This window comes from Protomyctophum bolini, assembly GCF_963924005.1.
Source record: "Protomyctophum bolini genome assembly, chromosome: 14".
Taxonomy (NCBI): Eukaryota; Metazoa; Chordata; class Actinopteri; order Myctophiformes; family Myctophidae; genus Protomyctophum; species Protomyctophum bolini.
Genome location: NC_137875.1, coordinates 8,029,125 through 8,047,804, shown reverse-complemented (window position 1 = coordinate 8,047,804; position 18,680 = coordinate 8,029,125). Strand labels below are relative to the sequence as shown.

General features: G+C 44.1%; 1 protein-coding gene across 1 annotated transcript; it reads left to right on the top strand.

Annotated features, from left to right (window-relative positions):
* The first annotated feature begins 12,935 nt into the window (after positions 1-12,935).
* On the top strand, positions 12,936-16,436 carry cst7 (cystatin f). The gene is made up of 4 exons (XM_080781909.1): positions 12,936-13,063; positions 14,564-14,757; positions 15,466-15,582; positions 16,121-16,436. The coding sequence occupies exons 1-4, from the start codon at positions 13,018-13,020 to the stop codon at positions 16,199-16,201; spliced, it is 438 nt and encodes a 145-aa protein (XP_080638035.1). The 5' UTR covers positions 12,936-13,017; the 3' UTR covers positions 16,202-16,436.
* Positions 16,437-18,680: the final 2,244 nt, after the last annotated feature.

Here is an 18,680-nt window from a genome sequence, read left to right as displayed (position 1 = left end):
CAGTGAGCCAATGAAAACTACTGGCTGTGACATCATGTGGGTCACAATAATAACTATAATATCAAGAGCTAATCAAGCCCACAGTCAAGAAATAGTACATATTACTCAGAATTAGTTGGCTGCCTTTTGAAAACATTTCGTTTAAAAAGGTCAAGAGAGATTGCTACTTTACTTTATAGCCTTTTTGGCTGATTGGTGATTCTTATTATTCCAATGAATTGTGTTCAGCTCTAAAAGGAGCTGGCTAAACAGATTGTGGTGTTGCATGTCTCTCTTAGTTATTTTGCGGGTGGGGGTTGGAAAAATAATGTAATATAATATATACTCTTGATTCCAAGTTATAACTAATATAATATAACTTTAAGGAGTAATATGCGATATGTAACATATTACTCGTCTGAGTAATATTGTCCAACACTGGTGATTGCTCCTGATGAGCATGGTATTTTCCTCCGCCAAACGCAAATTATTGTTTCAACCAGTTCTCAAACATTTGCTTGTCAAGGATGGCCACATTAATGTATTTCTCCGCATCTCCACCTCATCTGAAGTTTGCACACACACACACACTAAAAGCTGGACATAGGGACTATCGCCTATCAAAAATTATAATAATCTGCCACTTGAATTAAGGTGACTTGATTGATTGACATCAAGGGCCTCTCAGCTCAAACCCACAATGCAATACTTTGTTTTCAAGTATCGTATCACAAACGTCAGTAGCATTTCCCCCCTGTATTTCCCATTCCAAGTGCGTTAGTCTTATAATGTAATGCCATTGCCGCTATTCCAAAGGCCCCTCACGAGTCACGTACATTATTTAACTATTTTCAGATATTTAATAAAATATATTTTGTTGAGCTTGTCATTTTGAAAGTAAAAAAAAAGTGTGGGCACCCCTGGCCTAGAGCAAGTGCGAGCGTGTGTCTCATTCAAATGTGAGACAGAATAAATCAGCCTTTTTAAAAAGGACGCTTAATTCTGTTGAATGGAAATCATCAGGAGTTTTAATTACTATGCAAATGCTGGCAGCGCACTGTATGGGAGACAAGGAAGGAAGCACGCGCGCACGCACGCACGCACGCACGCACGCACGCACGCACGCACGCACGCACGCACATAGGCCCCAATCGTAGGCCCCAATCATTCACAATGTGCTGAAAAATCTCATCACCCTTCAGCCAAACAAGGCCACCGGCCGTGACAACATCCCCACCAGATTCCTCAGAGATGCTGCTGTCTACGTATATTGCTCCCATAGTTTATTTGCAGATGGGATTCTCATATTGCTACCATAGTAACCCACATTACAAATTGATCCATCAGTCAGTGTCACTTGACTTCAAATTGGCTCGAGTAATCCCTCTACTGTATATAAAAAAAGGTAGCAAATTTGAACCTGGCAACTACCGCCCCGTTTCCAGCCTTTGTTCCATCTCAAAGGTTATTGATTGATTCAAGAACAAATCAACAGCTACCTCACCGAGCGTATAAGCTGCTGTTTGAATTCCAATCTGGTCTTCAGAACATCCTACTCCACTGACACGCGCCTACTGTATTTGAACGACTACATGAAACGTGAGGTAGACTTTTTCCTGTTTATGTGTAAAAAATCCAAATAAAGTACTGATCATAAAAAAAGAACAGCTCAGCTCCATATGGAGATCTAAGGTGGCTGCGGGGGCAGTGTCAAGAGTGTACAGGGTTTGATGAGGGCCCCGGTAGGGCCGGGCCTTAATTTTGAGGCCTGTTGAGAACTCTAGTTTTCGCCGGCTTCTGGGCGCGGCTGCACTAATAACAAAAGGGAGACATCGAAGAGGAAGGATGGATGGGGAAGGATCAACATATGGAATGTCAGAACAGGTCAGCTCCATATATGGAGATCTAACGGTTTGAGGTCAGATGTAGAGTTGCTGGCCAATATTGATGACATCAGGGATCTCCATGCCTGATGTCACGAGGCATGACCATATATGGGACTAAGCAACTAACTAACGGGAAAGTTTCATGCTATAGGTCGTTAATGGTATGGTATAACCCCCTATAAAAAGACATTTCTCAATGTTGACAGCCGCTTAGCAGGTGGATTCATGAATGTATACATGTATATAGACAATATTTTAGCTTGTAGATCTGCTATTTTTTTAATATATTTGTATGCATTTGAAAACATTCTGCATGATGAGTAGCCTACTTTCTCCTGATACTGTATGTACATTTTGAAAATTCTGATACCAAATATACATTTGTACTTTCAAAGTAAATGTACTTGTAACAGAGTATAGTTGCAGTATTGATACTTTTACCTAAGTCAAAAAATAGAGTACTTTTTCCATCACTGCGTGATACCATAAATTACCAATGTGAACCATATGGTGTGTGTGTGCTTTTAGCACAGGGTGTGTGATGCGTCAGTGCAGTAGTACTGTGTAGAAGTGCTTGTAGTTAGTGCATGTTGCATGCTGCTCCTGCTTGCTACTCTCTGCTTTCAGCTACTGCCGTCGGCTAGCCCTCCTCGCGGGGGGTGAAAAGAGGAGCTGAGTTGCGTAAGTCTCCTCCTGCCGGTACACAGCCTCTCCACCACCAAGACTCCTGCAGTGCCTCCTCGTGGCCACACACGGATATGTGTCCTTGCGGACACCAAACTAAAATGCAGGGGATCTCGGAGCAGCAGTGGGCCCCAGAGGTGAGGTGTGCAGGCCCACCGGTGTGTGGACACGCCCTGGCACCTTACCAACCACTGCCCCAGTTATGGGTAAATAGCATGGGCAGGTGGAGCTCATAGCCGAGGCAACCCACCTAGGAGAAGGACACTCCGAATCAAAACCAGGACTGTGAGGAGTTGCGCCCCACAGTTCTTATATAGCATTGTAAAGTCAACCATGGAAAGTCTAGTCATTTCAAAACCTATACTTCCAGCGGCGGGAGTCCGCAGGAGCCTAGCAGCGGACCGTAGTGCTGGTCCTCCCCCGGGGGGACAACATGACGATTGGACCTTAAACCCGCAAGGGAGGGTTCAGTCCGAAAACAGCACACGGTCTAATGCAATCTTGCGTTGCAGGAAACCATTTATAATGGGAACCTTCAACGCATGCACGGTCAGAGAAGATGGGAGGTTGGAGGAGCTCACACACTGTGCAGAGAGCAGAGGAGTGGAGATCCTAGGAGTCCAGGAGCACAGAAGGGTGCACAATGAGATCACCATCAAACACTGCAGGGTTGAGAGTTACACCTTCGTCACCTCCTCGGCATGGAGGAACGAAGCCCAGGCAGCAACCGGAGGTGTGGGCCTGCTGTTGAGCCCTAGAGCACGTAAGACACTGCGGAAAACCCACCGATTCTCAGAGCGGATCCTCATCGCCGAGTTTAGTAGCAGTCCAGTAACAACCATCATGGCAGTGTATTCACCCACCAACGTGGCGTCAGTCGAGGAAGCGGAGAAGTTTTACAGGGACCTAGCAACGGCAGTCCGAAGCGTCCCGGCACACAATTTTCTTGCGATTCTGGGGGACTTTAACGCGAGACTCGGACGAACGGACGCGACATACACTTTCCATGAGGACACAAACCGGAATGGAGCGTACCTTGCCACACTACTCCAGGAACAAGAACTACTAGCTGCAAACACCATGTTCAGAAAAAGAATGGGCAAAAGATGGACCTTCCAGGACCGGCCCACCGGTATGAGACGTCAACTAGACTACATACTAGTGAGACGAAAATGGAGGAATTCCATCTTGAACGCGGAACCCTACAACACCTTTAACTCTGTGGGTTCTGACCACCGGGTGGTATCCATGAGAGTGCGACTTAGCCTCAGGGTCCCCAAGCCAAGCCCCAAGATCCGGCACGACTGGAAGGCATTCGCAGCCGACCCAGGCCTGCAAGCCAGGTACACGGAGGAGGTTAGGAGGCGCTTTGGGCAGCTGGACAAGGGAGCTGAGCCCAGCAGCGAATATGAGAGATTTGTTGTTGCGAATGAGGAGGCGACCAGGCTGTGCGTGCCAATGCTGGACAAAGCCAGAGTGTCCATGCGGTCCAGACATCCGGAGGTGGTAGCTGCACGCAGCAGGGTGGAGGAAGCACGGCTCAACTTTGAGCGCGAACCAACCGTGGAGAGACGTGTTGTACTGAATGAAGCCAAGCAGTTTCTCTTCAGTACATACGACTCCATAAAAGGAGTGGAACTGATGGAGAGCGTACAGAGAGTGCAGGCAGCGCATGGTGAACGGCAATATGGGGAGGCCTGGAAAGTCATCAATGAGATGACTGGGCGGAAAAGAGCTAAGGAGGGACAGGTGGAGGGACACAGCCCAGAGGACAGGGTGACTACCTGGTTCGGCCACTTCCAGGGGCTCCTGGGTACAGCAGAGGATGGAGTTGAGGAGGATGTGCCGGCAATCCTCCAGGGCCTGTACATCGAAGATGGTCCCTTTACGTCCAGTGAGCTTTCCAAGGCGAAATCCACAGTGAGGGAGGGCAAGAGTGCTGGGCCAGATGGCATACCCCCAGAGGTCCTAAAGAACTGTGACCTGGATGACCTCACCCTGGAGTTTTGCAACCTGTCACTAATGAACAACAAACAGCCTGAAATATGGTCTCTGTCCAACATCATTCCAGTGCCTAAAGCTGGGGACCTCTCAAAGCCAGACAACTACAGAGGCATCAGCCTGACTTGTATCACTGCAAAGATTTACAACAGAATGATACTAAACAGGATACGGCATGCCATCGACCCTCTCCTGAGAGAGAACCAAAATGGCTTCAGAGAGAGGAGAACTACCGTAGCACAGATCTTGGCACTGAGGAGAATGATTGAGGGGGTGAGGAAGGATAACTTGACTGCTGTACTCTGCTTCATCGACTTCAAAAAGGCGTTTGACTCGATTCACAGAGGCACAATGGTGAAGATCCTTAAGGCCTACGGTGTCCCTCCCAACTTGCTCCGGGCAATAGAGTCCATGTATGCGAGAACAAGGGCCAAGGTGGTGACCCCAGATGGTAACAGTGAGGAGTTTGATATCCGGGCCGGGGTAATGCAGGGGGATACCCTAGCCCCTTTCCTCTTCATCATAGTCCTGGACTATGCGCTCAGGAAAGCTATCAGTGGACGAGAGCAGGATCTTGGCTTCACCCTAACCCCAAGGAGGTCAAGACGACATCCCAAGGTAGTCCTGACAGATCTGGACTATGCGGATGACATCGGCCTGCTCTCCGACAGCGTGGAACAAGCTCAGGAACTCCTGAACAGTGTGGAGCTGGAGTGTGCCAAAGTTGGCCTTAGGCTAAATGCCAAGAAAACTGAGGTTATCACCTACAACATCTCACCGGAACATCCACCTCTCACAACAGCAGGAGGCACGGTGCTGAAGGAAGTCAAGGACTTTAAGTACCTCGGCTCATGGGTCAACTCAACCGAGCAAGATCTGAAAGTGAGGAAGGCACTTGCATGGAGGTCCCTGAATGGCATGAACAGTGTTTGGAACTCCAATCTCCCCCGACAAATCAAACTGAGCTTCTTCTACGCAACAGTGGAGTCTGTTCTCCTATACGGCAGTGAATGCTGGACCCTGAAGCCAACCCTGGAGAAGTCCCTTGACGGGTGCTACACCAGAATGCTGCGTGCAGTACTTAACATCAGCAAGACTGTACATGTCACTAACATGACTCTGTATGAGGGACTACCGAGGGTGAGCCAGAAAATAGCAGCCAGGAGAATGAGACTAGCAGGACACTGCCAAAGACATCAAGAACTGCCAGCCAGCAAACTGGTGCTCTGGGAACCAACACACGGCCATCGATCACGAGGACGCCCCGTGCTAACATACGTGGATATACTCAAGAGCGATGCAGGAGTGCAAAGTACCAACGAACTGGCCGAATGTATGGAGAACCGAGATGACTGGAGACGACGATGGAGGGCTCGTCTGAGGACGACCTAGAGAGAGAGAGAGAACCATATTGCATTTTGCAGAGAGTACACCAACCTTTCCATTTACAGTACATACAGTACATGTATATTTATATACATATGTATGTAACTCTCCTTTCTAGACGCGTCAACGTGTCTGATATCTTATGTAAGGTTACTGCACATCCATGAGCCACTGTATATCTCTGTGCTCTGATTGGTGGAGAATGATCCTACATGTAGCGCCCCAGGCTCTTTTGCAGCCATAGGATGAAGAGCAGACATCACACACAAACACACACATCATGCACGCACGGCACGCACACACGCACGCACGCATGTACTATACTGTACTTGTGACATCAACATTTTAGGATGGTGACTTATTTTAATTTTTTTAATCTAACCTCTAAATGTCTAATCCTAACCTCTAATAGTACCGGCAATTGAACATTACAGTATCATTACAAGTATAGGCTAGGCTAAGGAAGGCATGACAATGGAATTAAATTGGATAAAGGGGGGGTTATCGGTACTCGGTATCGGCGAGTACTCAAAATTAAGCACTTCTACTCTTCAACTCTAGTCAACGTATCCGTATCGTATCAATCAGGGCTTCCTGTCGAAAGCCTGAGTTCCATTGGTTCACTCTGTGTGTGTGTGTGTGTGTGTGTGTACAAAAAAAAAGTACAGTACTTAAGTAAATAGTACTTAGTTACTTCCACCACTGTGCGCGTGTGTTTGTGTGTGTGTGTGTGTGTGTGTGTGTGTGTGTGTGTGCATCATCTCATCTGTATTCCACTCAGACTAAAACATATTGCTGTGTTGACCCCTGACCCCAGACACACTGTGACATATGGTGACGCTCAATGTCACAGAATTATTGCCGCTATGGAGCAGAAAGCTCTTATCTCTTCAGACTCCGCCCTATAGCCCGCAGCAGAAACCTCTTATCTCTTCAGACTCCGCCCTATAGCCCGCAGCAGAAACCTCTTATCTCTTCAGACTCCGCCCTATAGCCCGCAGCAGAAACCTCTTATCTCTTCAGACTCCACCCTATAGCCCGCAGCAGAAACCTCATATCTCTTCAGACTCCACCCTATAGCCGCAGCAGAAAGCTCTTATCTCTTCAGACTCCACCCTATAGGCCGCAGCACATGCCCTCACCTTGACAAGCAGAAACCTCTTATCTCTTCAGACTCCACGCTATAGCCCGCAGCACATGCCCTCACCTTAACGAGCAGAAACCTCTTATCTCTTCAGACTCCACGCTATAGCCCGCAGCACATGCCCTCACCTTAACGAGCAGAAACCTCTTATCTCTTCAGACTCCACCCTATAGCCCGCAGCAGAAAACTCTTATCTCTTCAGACTCCACCCTATAGCCAGCAGCACATGCCCTCACCTTGACCACCTTGAAACCTCTTATCTCTTCAGACTCCACCCTATAGCCCGCAGCAGAAACCTCTTATCTCTTCAGACTCCACCCTATAGGCCGCAGCAGAAACCTCTTATCTCTTCAGACTCCACCCTATAGGCCGCAGCACATGCCCTCACCTTGACCACCTTGAAACCTCTTATCTCTTCAGACTCCACCCTATAGGCCGCAGCACATGCCCTCACCTTGACCACCTTGAAACCTCTTATCTCTTCAGACTCTACCCTATAGCCCGCAGCAGAAACCTCTTATCTCTTCAGACTCCACCCTATAGGCCGCAGCACATGCCCTCACCTTGACCACCTTGAAACCTCTTATCTCTTCAGACTCTACCCTATAGCCCGCAGCAGAAACCTCTTATCTCTTCAGACTCCACCCTATAGCCTGCAGCAGAAACCTCTTATCTCTTCAGACTCCACCCTATAGGCCGCAGCACATGCCCTCACCTTGACGAGCAGAAACCTCTTATCTCTTCAGACTCCACCCTATAGCCAGCAGCACATGCCCTCACCTTGACCACCTTGAAACCTCTTATCTCTTCAGACTCCACCCTATAGCCAGCAGCACATGCCCTCACCTTGACGAGCAGAAACCTCTTATCTCTTCAGACTCCACCCTATAGCCCGCAGCACATGCCCTCACCTTGACCACCTTGAAACCTCTTATCTCTTCAGACTCCACCCTATAGCCCGCAGCACATGCCCTCACCTTGACGAGCAGAAACCTCTTATCTCTTCAGACTCCACCCTATAGCACGCAGCACATGCCCTCACCTTGACGAGCAGAAACCTCTTATCTCTTCAGACTCCACCCTATAGCCCGCAGCAGAAACCTCTTATCTCTTCAGACTCCACCCTATAGCCCGCAGCACATGCCCTCACCTTGACCACCTTGAAACCTCTTATCTCTTCAGACTCCACCCTATAGGCCGCAGCAGAAACCTCTTATCTCTTCAGACTCCACCCTATAGGCCGCAGCACATGCCCTCACCTTGACGAGCAGAAACCTCTTATCTCTTCAGACTCCACCCTATAGCCCGCAGCAGTGCAGCACATGCCCTCACCTTGACCACCTTGCAGGCTTACGCAAAAGGTTAAAATGTGTGATTTACAGTAGATAGCATGTTATGTAGACAGATGCCAGGTCATTATTGATCCGGCATATTCTACTGTTGGACTGATGATGGTTCTTATGTATTACCTTATGTTGTTGTTCTTATTGTAAATCGACGCTCTGGATTAAGAGAGTCTGCTAAACCGTTTCCCCCCCCCGTAAATTAACGCACCTACTCGTTCATACTACAGCAGCGTCACACAAAGTAAGCGTAAAAAATAGCAGATCCACAGATGCTCAAAATGCAGCAAGAAGTGGCTCATTTTGAGCTTGAATTTGAATCCTTTATAACAGCTTTGGACAGATGTTTTCACCCAAGAGAGACGATGCATGGCATACAATAGGACAGCTGAGAGACAGACAGAGACAGACAGTACAGCTGAGAGGGAGACAGCATTATCACTTCTTTCATTCTCTATTCCCATATCAGTTTATCTTTGCATTATTGGCATGACAAAAGATCCATTTGTATTATCAAATAGAACTCTCACTCCCTCTCTCTCTCTCTCTCTCTTTCTCTGTAACCTAGCAACAGGCTCCAAAGACTTTTAAAAAAGAAAAACAATTCTCAAGTCTCTTTATAGTGTCGACTGCGCTCACGGCACGCTCACGCACACGCGCACACGCACACACAAACAAACAAACACACACTTTAGTTTAAAACAAATATTTTGAAATATATATATTTTTCTAAATGCAGGAAAAGAAATGGCTCGAGTCGTGACCCATAAAATTACAAATGGGTCCCATAGGGGAAACAGTCCCCTATATATGCCCCAGCACTGACATCTGACGTCTTCTATACACGTCTCATTCTGCCATAGGATAAGTCCTTTCATAGTAGCCTAATCACCTGAAGGTCATGCAGAATCAACCAGCTGCCATAAGTATATAGAGCTCATAGTAGCCTAATCACCTGAAGGTCATGCAGAATCAACCAGCTGCCATAAGTATATAGAGCATCGCAGTCACGCCCCCTTTCAGAACGAGTGGCCCAGCAGGAAGTAAATTCCCCATTCATTTTCCTCAATTAATAATAATAATAATTCACCCAATTATATTTTTGTAATTTTCATAATGTTGCTAATGTCTGAGGTGGGTCTTTCAGTAGGCCTACCCACTGTTTAGTGATAGAAAATCCCATACACCCACAATGGGATTTCTTCTTTTTTCAAAATGTCCCATTTTCACCAATTTTGCCTCCATGTAGGTAGGTGATCACTATAGTGATGGTTTGACAAAAGTTAAGGTTAGAGCTAGGGTTAATACAAGTAAATTGAATCATACAAATGAAACAATGTGGGATTATAAATTGCCTAACCAGTTATTTTAGATTTTTTGATTAATTTAAGAAGGGCACATAGCCTATCCTACAACAACAGAACGCCAATACTTTCAACAACTTTGAAGAACTTCACCAGGTTGGTAGACAAACCGTTCCAAATAATTTGCCATGCAGGAAATCTGTGATTTTCCCGAAAATCCTTGTCTACAAGCTCAGTCAGCATAGTCATCATATTTTAATGTCTTCATGACAAATTATATAGGCCTATTATAGCCATCAACATATCATTTACAAATAGACATGTGTCTGAGGTCGACAGATACCTAGACAGGCTGAGTAGGCCACAAACATTTGTGCAATTGAGTCAAATTAATGCCATATTATTAAGTTAAGACAACTAAATTACATTTGATTTATGATGACAGACAGTTTGATTGGATAACGCATCTGTGTGCAGCAGTGTGCTGCAGTGCAGAATGTAGGCTAGACAGTGCAAAAAAGCAATTTTGTATAGGAAAGAAAACTTTTAGCCAGCATTAGCAGTAGGCTACTAGTACTCACCAACGCTGCAAAGGAGAATGAAGATTGAAGAATGCACTTTTGTTGGTTACAGAGCATGGAAAACATTACGTTTGGCCCTAATTAAGTCTTGTGTTTATTTATATTGATAGTCCATGGTGTTGTTGTTTAATTGTTTTGTTTTATGCTCGGGGAGAACATGAATGAGCTGAACGCACAATGAAATGCACAACAATTATACCTGCAGCCGTGAGCACAGAGCACCATCTACTGGCCAACACAACCATCACAGTTCAGTTGACCTGATAAATTGACAATACAGTCTGACATGCAGACTAATGTAGAGGTGCACTCCACTGCAGCAGTTCATTGCACTTGAACAATTTAATGCATTATAACAAAATAAATGATAATCAATTTACAAATATAATACAAATATTATATAAAAAGGTATTATATATAAAAGGTATATTCAGTGATTTATTTTTTTGTTTTGTTGTGATAATCCTCCCTACTATAGAGTGTGCTGACCATAAGGAGTTCCTCCCTGTCCCCAGTTAACCCCTGGGGGTTAGCTAAAATAGCATTGCATCAAGACATGTACAATAGTGAGCTTGTATATCAGTTACTGTGTATTAAACTGTCAAAGTATAAAAGTCTAGGGCTTAAGTGGTGAATCAGATTAATCGATCCAGATCCAGCTCTAGCTTAATTTAGAGTAACAACTATCAAACAAAATGTGTAGGTGGCATTACACTGGCTCCCTGTGTGTCAAGTAATTGATTAAAAAAATACGTTGCATGGACTATAAAGCTTTGAATGATTTAGGTCAAAAATACATTTCTGATCTTGTACGATATCATGATGAACCATCGAAAAGGCCTGCTTTCTGTCCCTAAAACCAGAAATAAACACGGGGTAGCAGCATTTCGTTTTTTATGCTCCACATATGTATCTGGAACAAACTCCCAGAAAGCTGCAGGTCTGTTCACTGCTACCCTTATAAAACACATTGAATTGTGCCTTGTTGTTGAAATGTGCTATACCAGTGCTTCTGGTATAGCACATACCTTATGCAACATAATGTTATCCAACGACAACAAAATATGAAAAGTTTTGGGTCTGAGAGGCTAAATCAAATCGACTGTGGCTCAAATGCCAAATTAATAATGGACCTTGATCGGGTATACAAAAAAGGTTGAAAACCAGTAGGCCTACTGTGCTCTACGAATAAAAATAACTGCCTTGCCTTGCCGAGGTGTTTTTTTCAACTGTTGAACTGTATAAATGTAGCAGGTTTGTGGTGGTGGTACAAAAGATACCAGAGCTCCATAAAATAGTGTGTGGTTGTCGACTCAAACAGTCAAACAGGAAGTGGAAACAAAGACCACCTCCCCCACACAAGACACCCACCTGGGGGCTCTCAGTCTGCCTCTCTCTCTCACACGCACGCACGCACGCACGCACGTGTGAGCACAGTTGCACACACACACACACACACACACACACACACACACACACACACACACACACACACACCGATGCTATCTCAGCTGATGAGTCATCACTGATAATATGGTCTAATCATTTGAAGTACAACTTAAGAAGTTAGATAATTGATGACTGTGTTGATTATATGCACTAGGCTATACTTGCTCTACTTTCAATCACTGATTGATTGATTGATTGATTGATTGATTGATTGATTGATTGATTGATTGATTGATTGATTTATTAACAGTTTGCTGAATTACAGTACATTTCAAGTACAACTCAAAAAACAAAAACTAACTGTGAGTGGACGACACCATAAAGCATTACATTTGTTTACAATAGGGTCCACCATTTTCAATTCATCAAAACATTAAGAGACGTACGAATATACACAACTATATAGTCAAAACAGGAAATCATCATAGAGGAGGTAAAAAGGGAAAAGAAACATATACAGTGAGGGGGAAAAGGGGTGGGCAGCCGTCCGTAGGTGCCCTTTGAGAGCAGTTTTGAAGGAGTCAAGGGATTTGCATGTCTCAATGACTGTTGGTAGGGCGTTCCACATTTTGGTGGCATAGGAGCGGAATTAATTTAGACCCTTGTTTGTACCGAATCTGGATTGCACATGGTTTGTTGAACTCCCTCTGGTGTTGTGGGTGTGGACTTCATTGACATTAAAGAAGTATTTAGACAGGTAGGTACATGGGTATCTTGGTGTAGCGAATCTTGTGGACCAGACCCATTGCAAGATGTCCTCAACCCTAAGCCATTCCAGCCTGTCAAAGTGTGCAGGGGTGAGGTGGGTTCAGGGAGTGAGGCCAAGTAATAGCCTGACCAGTTTGTTTTGGGAAGTCTGAAGCCTTGTTTTAAGGCCTACCAGGCTGAAATAGTATTATAGTAGTATACCTGCACTTATTTAATTAATTATTGTAGCTACAACAATGATGGGTATCACTGGTGGGTATCATGGTCATTTGATCAACTCTCTTTGGGTTACAAAAGTAACTCAAAGAGAGTTGGGGGGGGGGGGGGGCAGGATGCTGTGAGCTGTGGTCAAAGTGTTGAGTTGATACAGGAAGCCAGTGTGTGCTATTGAGACACGCACGCACGCACGCACGCACGCACGCACACAAGGGGAGAGAGAGAAACTGACAGAGAAAGAAGGAAATAAAGAACATAAGAAATATAACAAGAGACAGACAGACAGAGATTCATACAGGCAGGCAGGCAGGCAGGCAGACAGACAGACAGACCATCATGACGGGACATGTGCTGCCATTCACCTCTCTGCTAGTCTTCCTGGGTAAGAGAGTTACCATGGAAATACATCTATTTTACTGTCGTTTTTAGACAATAATCTGTTGGATTATTGTTGCCATGGAAACAGAAGAAGCATGTTCTTGTTCCATGTTTGTACCATTACTAGTGAAATATCTGTTCTATTATTGTTAGACTGTATCCTTTATTGTGGGGCAATATGGGCTTTCGTACTAGCTGTAGCTGTTGGGCAGAAACCTCTTATCTCCATATTTTAACTTTTCATGGTTGTGTCATTTGTACATTAATGTCCTATTTTGTCCTACTCAGAAAAGTTGCAAAAAATAGCAGATCTATAATGTCACAATGGGACCCGGTTTGAGCTATAGTAGATCTGCTGTTTTTTAATCTGAATCCAGAAAAGTTACATTGGGATAACTTTTCTTGCTGTGAATTTGAAATATTAGGCTATATTGTCGTCGTCAGGCAGAAACCTTGTATATTATTCATGATTCATCTTTGTTTTATTTTCATAAATGAATGCCCTATTTTATGCTTCGTCGTATGACTCTCAACACATCACGATGCGACAAGTTGAGAGATGCCCAAAATAGGCACGCCAGGTTGAAAGGTTAAAGTTCCATTATCTTATTGTCTTTACTGACTTAACTATGACTTTATCCAGTCCGTATGTTATTAATACAAACGCCCAACGTAACACTTGAGGTGGTTGTATTTTATCTCCCCCTGCTATTCTACTGAAACTTTAGATCCTGTGTCTATGTTTGACGCAACCTTTGACACGATCCCGTTTCTGGTTTGACAAAAATCTTGACCTGAAGCTCAAAATTGACCTCCCCCCATGCCTGCAGGCTCTTTAAAGCCTATTTTGGACTGAGGTCGATAAAAAAAAAGGCTTCTAAATCCTAAAGTTTTTCTGAAAAACCCATGTTTCTATATCAGTGGTGCTCAACCTTTTTCATGTCAAGGACCCCCAGAATTATCTCTATTGGGCCACGGACCCCCATCTCAAAATATGTAGTTCCAGGGACCCCCCAGAAGCAAATAATTTAGTTAAAAATGTTCGCTCTGAAATATATATTAAATGATTTGCGCCACATTTTAATGATTTTTCAAAAATAGCAGACCTGCAAGCTCGTAGAGTGGCGCGCTATGAGCTTGTAGATCTGGTATTTTTCAATAGCTAAATTATAACATGTTTGAAACACCAAAAGGGGTTCCCGCCCAAAATGGATTAAAGCCTATTTTATTAAGATTTTTTGTAGAGATCTTTTCACACCACAACATATAGGAGGAGTGGCAGTGGCTTGTGTTATCCTTTTAGCAATATTATATAACTAACTATACAGTCAATCTACTAAACTAAAATCATTATTTTATTTTTTGCACTCACTTATAGGACGTAGTATTTTCATAATGTGTTATAATATGATTGGATTCAATGCCGTAATGAGGCTGTGGGGTTTTCAAGGTTTGCAATGTTTAGTGTTTTGTCCAATCAATCAATCAATCAATCAATCACCAGGGTGTTTGTCGGCGTTGGGGGAGGTCCAACAGAAGGGGGTCAAGGGTCAAGCAGTGCCCGGGTTTCCTTACAACATCAGTACGAATGACACGGGTCTGCACAACGCCATCCTGACTGGCACCTACTCCTTCAACAACCAATCCAACGACATCTTCCTCTTCAAACCCTCTGCCATTGGTGGAGCCCAGAGACAGGTGGGTGAGAGGAGGTCACAGACAGTGGTCCCATCATGCCTAGTTACTATAGTTACTTTGTACATTTTGATTATTATTATTATTACAAAACATACAGTAACCACTTCAGCCCTTATCTGTCTTGGCGTGGCTTTATTGCTTGCCGGTCTGTCGACTTGGAGATCGAGGTTCGACTCCAGATCGGTGCACTAAACGTTGCATTAGTTACGGCTGGGTCTTTTGCAGGGTCGTTACAATATAGAAATAGACACCTGTGTGACTGTGAACTGAGCGGTGCAACTATACATTTATTTTTATAGTTACTATACTCTACTGTGCTCTGTACTGTACTGTATTGTAGTGTACTGTGCGGGGATCCCCGGAACAACCAGGGGGCGGTCCGGTTCCAGTGAGCTGCTGCACGTCCGAAACGGTCACATCCAATGGCCCATGGCTCATACTATAGTGTACTCTGTGCCACTTTAGTCTGTGCTGTACTGGCCACTTTAGGTGTTGCAGCTTTCCGTGCTCAGACAAACAGACACACAGACATACATATGGATGGACATAGCTCCGTAATGGAGCGGAGGCAGTAGGCACCGCTCAAAAATGACACAGTACGGACAAGGATTGTCTAAAATATCTCCCCCTCTGTTGCTTTTACAAATCGAAGCATAAAACAGAAATAAAAGTACAATGTTTTTCAGTTAATTATCATCTGTGTTGCAGATCATTAAAGGGATCCGCTACCTGGTGGACATGAAGATCTCCAGAACCGTCTGCAGTAAAAGACAGGAGAACCAGGATCTGTCCAACTGCCACTTTCAACCAGGACGCTTCCACCAGGTAACCAACTCAGCCTGGCATGGTGTGTGTGTGTGTGTGTGTGTGTGTGTGTGTGTGTGTGTGTGTGTGTGTGTGTGTGTGTGTGTGTGTGTGTGTGTGTGTGTGTGTGTGTGTGTGTGTGCGTGTGCAGTGGTGGAAAGTAACTAAGTACATGTATGTAAGTAAAACATTTAGGTATTTGTACTGTACTTGAGTATTTCCAATTTCCAATACTTTTTACTTCTACTTTGATGCCATTTACTTTAGCACTTTACGCAAGTACATTTTGAATTCCTACATTACAGCCTGCACCTTTGACCCTACTCAGGGAGGGATTAACAGCGTGCGTGCGCGCAGCATTTTTGTGTTTTTATCATCCTTTTGACCTACATTTAACAAAATAAATGGCCAAAATCAATGGCCCCAGGAGCCCTTTTGAGGGCGTCAAACTACCGCACGGTCCAATTTCCCCGAAGGGCCCCTGGGCCACGGCCCCACTGGCCCAATCGCTAATTTGTCCCCGACCCTACTAGCCTAACCGGTTTTGTTTCCCATGCAGACTTTGCAGTGTCACTTCGAGGTGTGGTCCCTCCCCTGGCAGCACGTCATGAAGACCACCTTCTTCATCTGTCTCCCCTGATGGATGATCTTAAAGATTTATGGTTGGCATTAACGCCTGGTCCTTCATCATTAAAAATTTGCCATCAAGATATATTAATATTGCCATTAAAATGGTTAAATTTAACCATCAGTCCATCACTGCCTTCAAACCTGGTTTAAACATATATGCTGTTCTCAATGCTCATCATACTAGGGTTAGGGCTGACGACAGAGTACACAGCATCTTGCAATGGGTCTTGTCCACAAGATTCGCTACACCAGGGATACTCAAATAGATTTACCTGTGGGCCACATTACAAAAATGGCAAGGGGCCAGGGGCCAGTAGATAAAATTACGACATTAATGATACTTGATAACTTCTCTCTTTCAATTGCTTTATTTTCGCAAAATGTATCAAAGTACAATGTGCATGCACACAATATGTAAATAAATAAATGTGTTACATTTTCTTGCATAAACACAAAGAGCTGTTTCCATAACTGCACAAATTATTGCACATAACATGAGTAGCTGTCTGACTGCCTGCCTGTCCAATTCTCCATGAGTAGCTGTCTGTCTGTCTGCCTGTCTATGAGTAGCTGTCTGCCTGCCTGCCAGCAAGTTGGTTAACAGAAAATAAATTGTTATGGCTGAGTAAAATAAAATACAATAAACACAATTTGCCTGAAAATAGATTACCCAGCTATGACCTTTTTCATGAAAAAAAATGAGTAGTGATATGGCTGACTGAGTAAAATAAAACAATCTACCTGAAAATAGATAGCTATAACTGAAGAGCAATTTCCGCAATTTCCATTTCCGCAATTTCCGCAATTTCCATTTCCGCAATTACCATTTCCGCAATTTCCATATTTCCGCAATTTCCATTTCCACCATTTCCGCAATTACAATTTCCGCAATTTCCATTTCCATTTCCAACTATTAATGGCAGCTGGGTTTCATCATTCAAATAAAATAGAATTCTGTCCGTTTAGCTATAAAATTATGTCAGGGAATAGGGATACACTAGCCTGGATCCAGCCCAAAGACCCCGCCCACTCTCTGAGTGGACTGCATTACAGTCTGATAATCAGGCTAGGGATACACAGTATATGTCTTTCATTTGCATTGCATCTCCCCCCCCCCCCCCCCCCCCCCAAGCTTTTATTTTCGTTCGAGTAATAGTACAACTCTAATAGTATTACTTATAATAATGTAATTAAAGATAACTTCATTCAGATTTATTTATTTTTATTTCATTTTCCAGATTTTTTTTTCTTCTTTTTTTTAGATTTTCATTGGTGGGCCAGTCATAATGGTCCCGCGGGCCTGATGTGGCCAGCGGGCCTGAGGTTGAGTATCACTGCGCTACACCACCAAGATACCCCTGTACCTGTCTAAATATCGTATTGTTCCGAATAGACTAGTCGCTCATTATAATATGACCAGTTTTTTGGGGATATTTACATTGGGAAAGAAATTGTCTTATATTCAGGCCAACAGGGTACTTCCTTAATGTCAACAAAGTTCACACCCACAACACCAGAGGGAGTTGATCAAACCATGTGCAACCCACATTCGGCACAAACAAGGGACTGAATTCATTTCGCTCCTATTCCACCAAAATGTGGAACGCCCTACCAACAGTCGTTAAGACATGTGAATCCCTTGACTCCTTCAAAACCACTCTCAAAGGGCACCTATACAGACGGCTACGATTCAAAACTGGCTCCCTAAAATCTGAATGTAGGCCTACTGTATGTTTATTTTCCCTTTTTACCTCCTTACAATGATTTCCTGTTTTTTATATATAGATGAATTGAACAGTGGACCCTGTTGTAAACAAGTGTAATGCTTTATCAGTGTGTCGTCCACAGTAACAGTCTACCGAGTTGTGCTTTCATGTGAAATGTACCCATTCTGCAAACTGTTAATAAATACTTCAAATGAATCAATCAAACCTGCTCTAAACATGTTGTTCTCAATGTCTTAAAACCTGGTCTAAACATGCTGTTCTCAATGCATTTTCTGACATGATTTACATCAGGGGTCTTCAACAGGGGGTCCGGGACCCCCAAGGGTCAATAACAGTTATTTTTTACATTAATCATTAATTATATAGCAGCGCTTTTCTGAACATTAGCCGAAAATAGACGAAGTACAAGCGAGGCGTTGTGAGCTTGTATCGAGACAAGTGAGGCGTTGTGAGCTTTTAGCCGGCTATTTTCAGTAAAGAGATTTGGTGTAGTGGGAAAAAGAGCGGAAGTACATAGTCAAGTTTACTAATATATTTGGAAGCGAATACTCAAATCTTTGCTTCTGGGGGACCCTGAAACAAAATATTTTGAGATGGGGGTGTGCGGCCAAATACATTTTGGGGGTCTTTGACATTGAAAGGTTTTTGAGCACCACCGACATAACATAGGTTTTTCAGAAAACTGTTAGGATTTCGATGGCCTGTAGAATTGGTCTCATGGTCTCGACGGGTTATGGAAGATGTATTGTTAAATGAAAGACT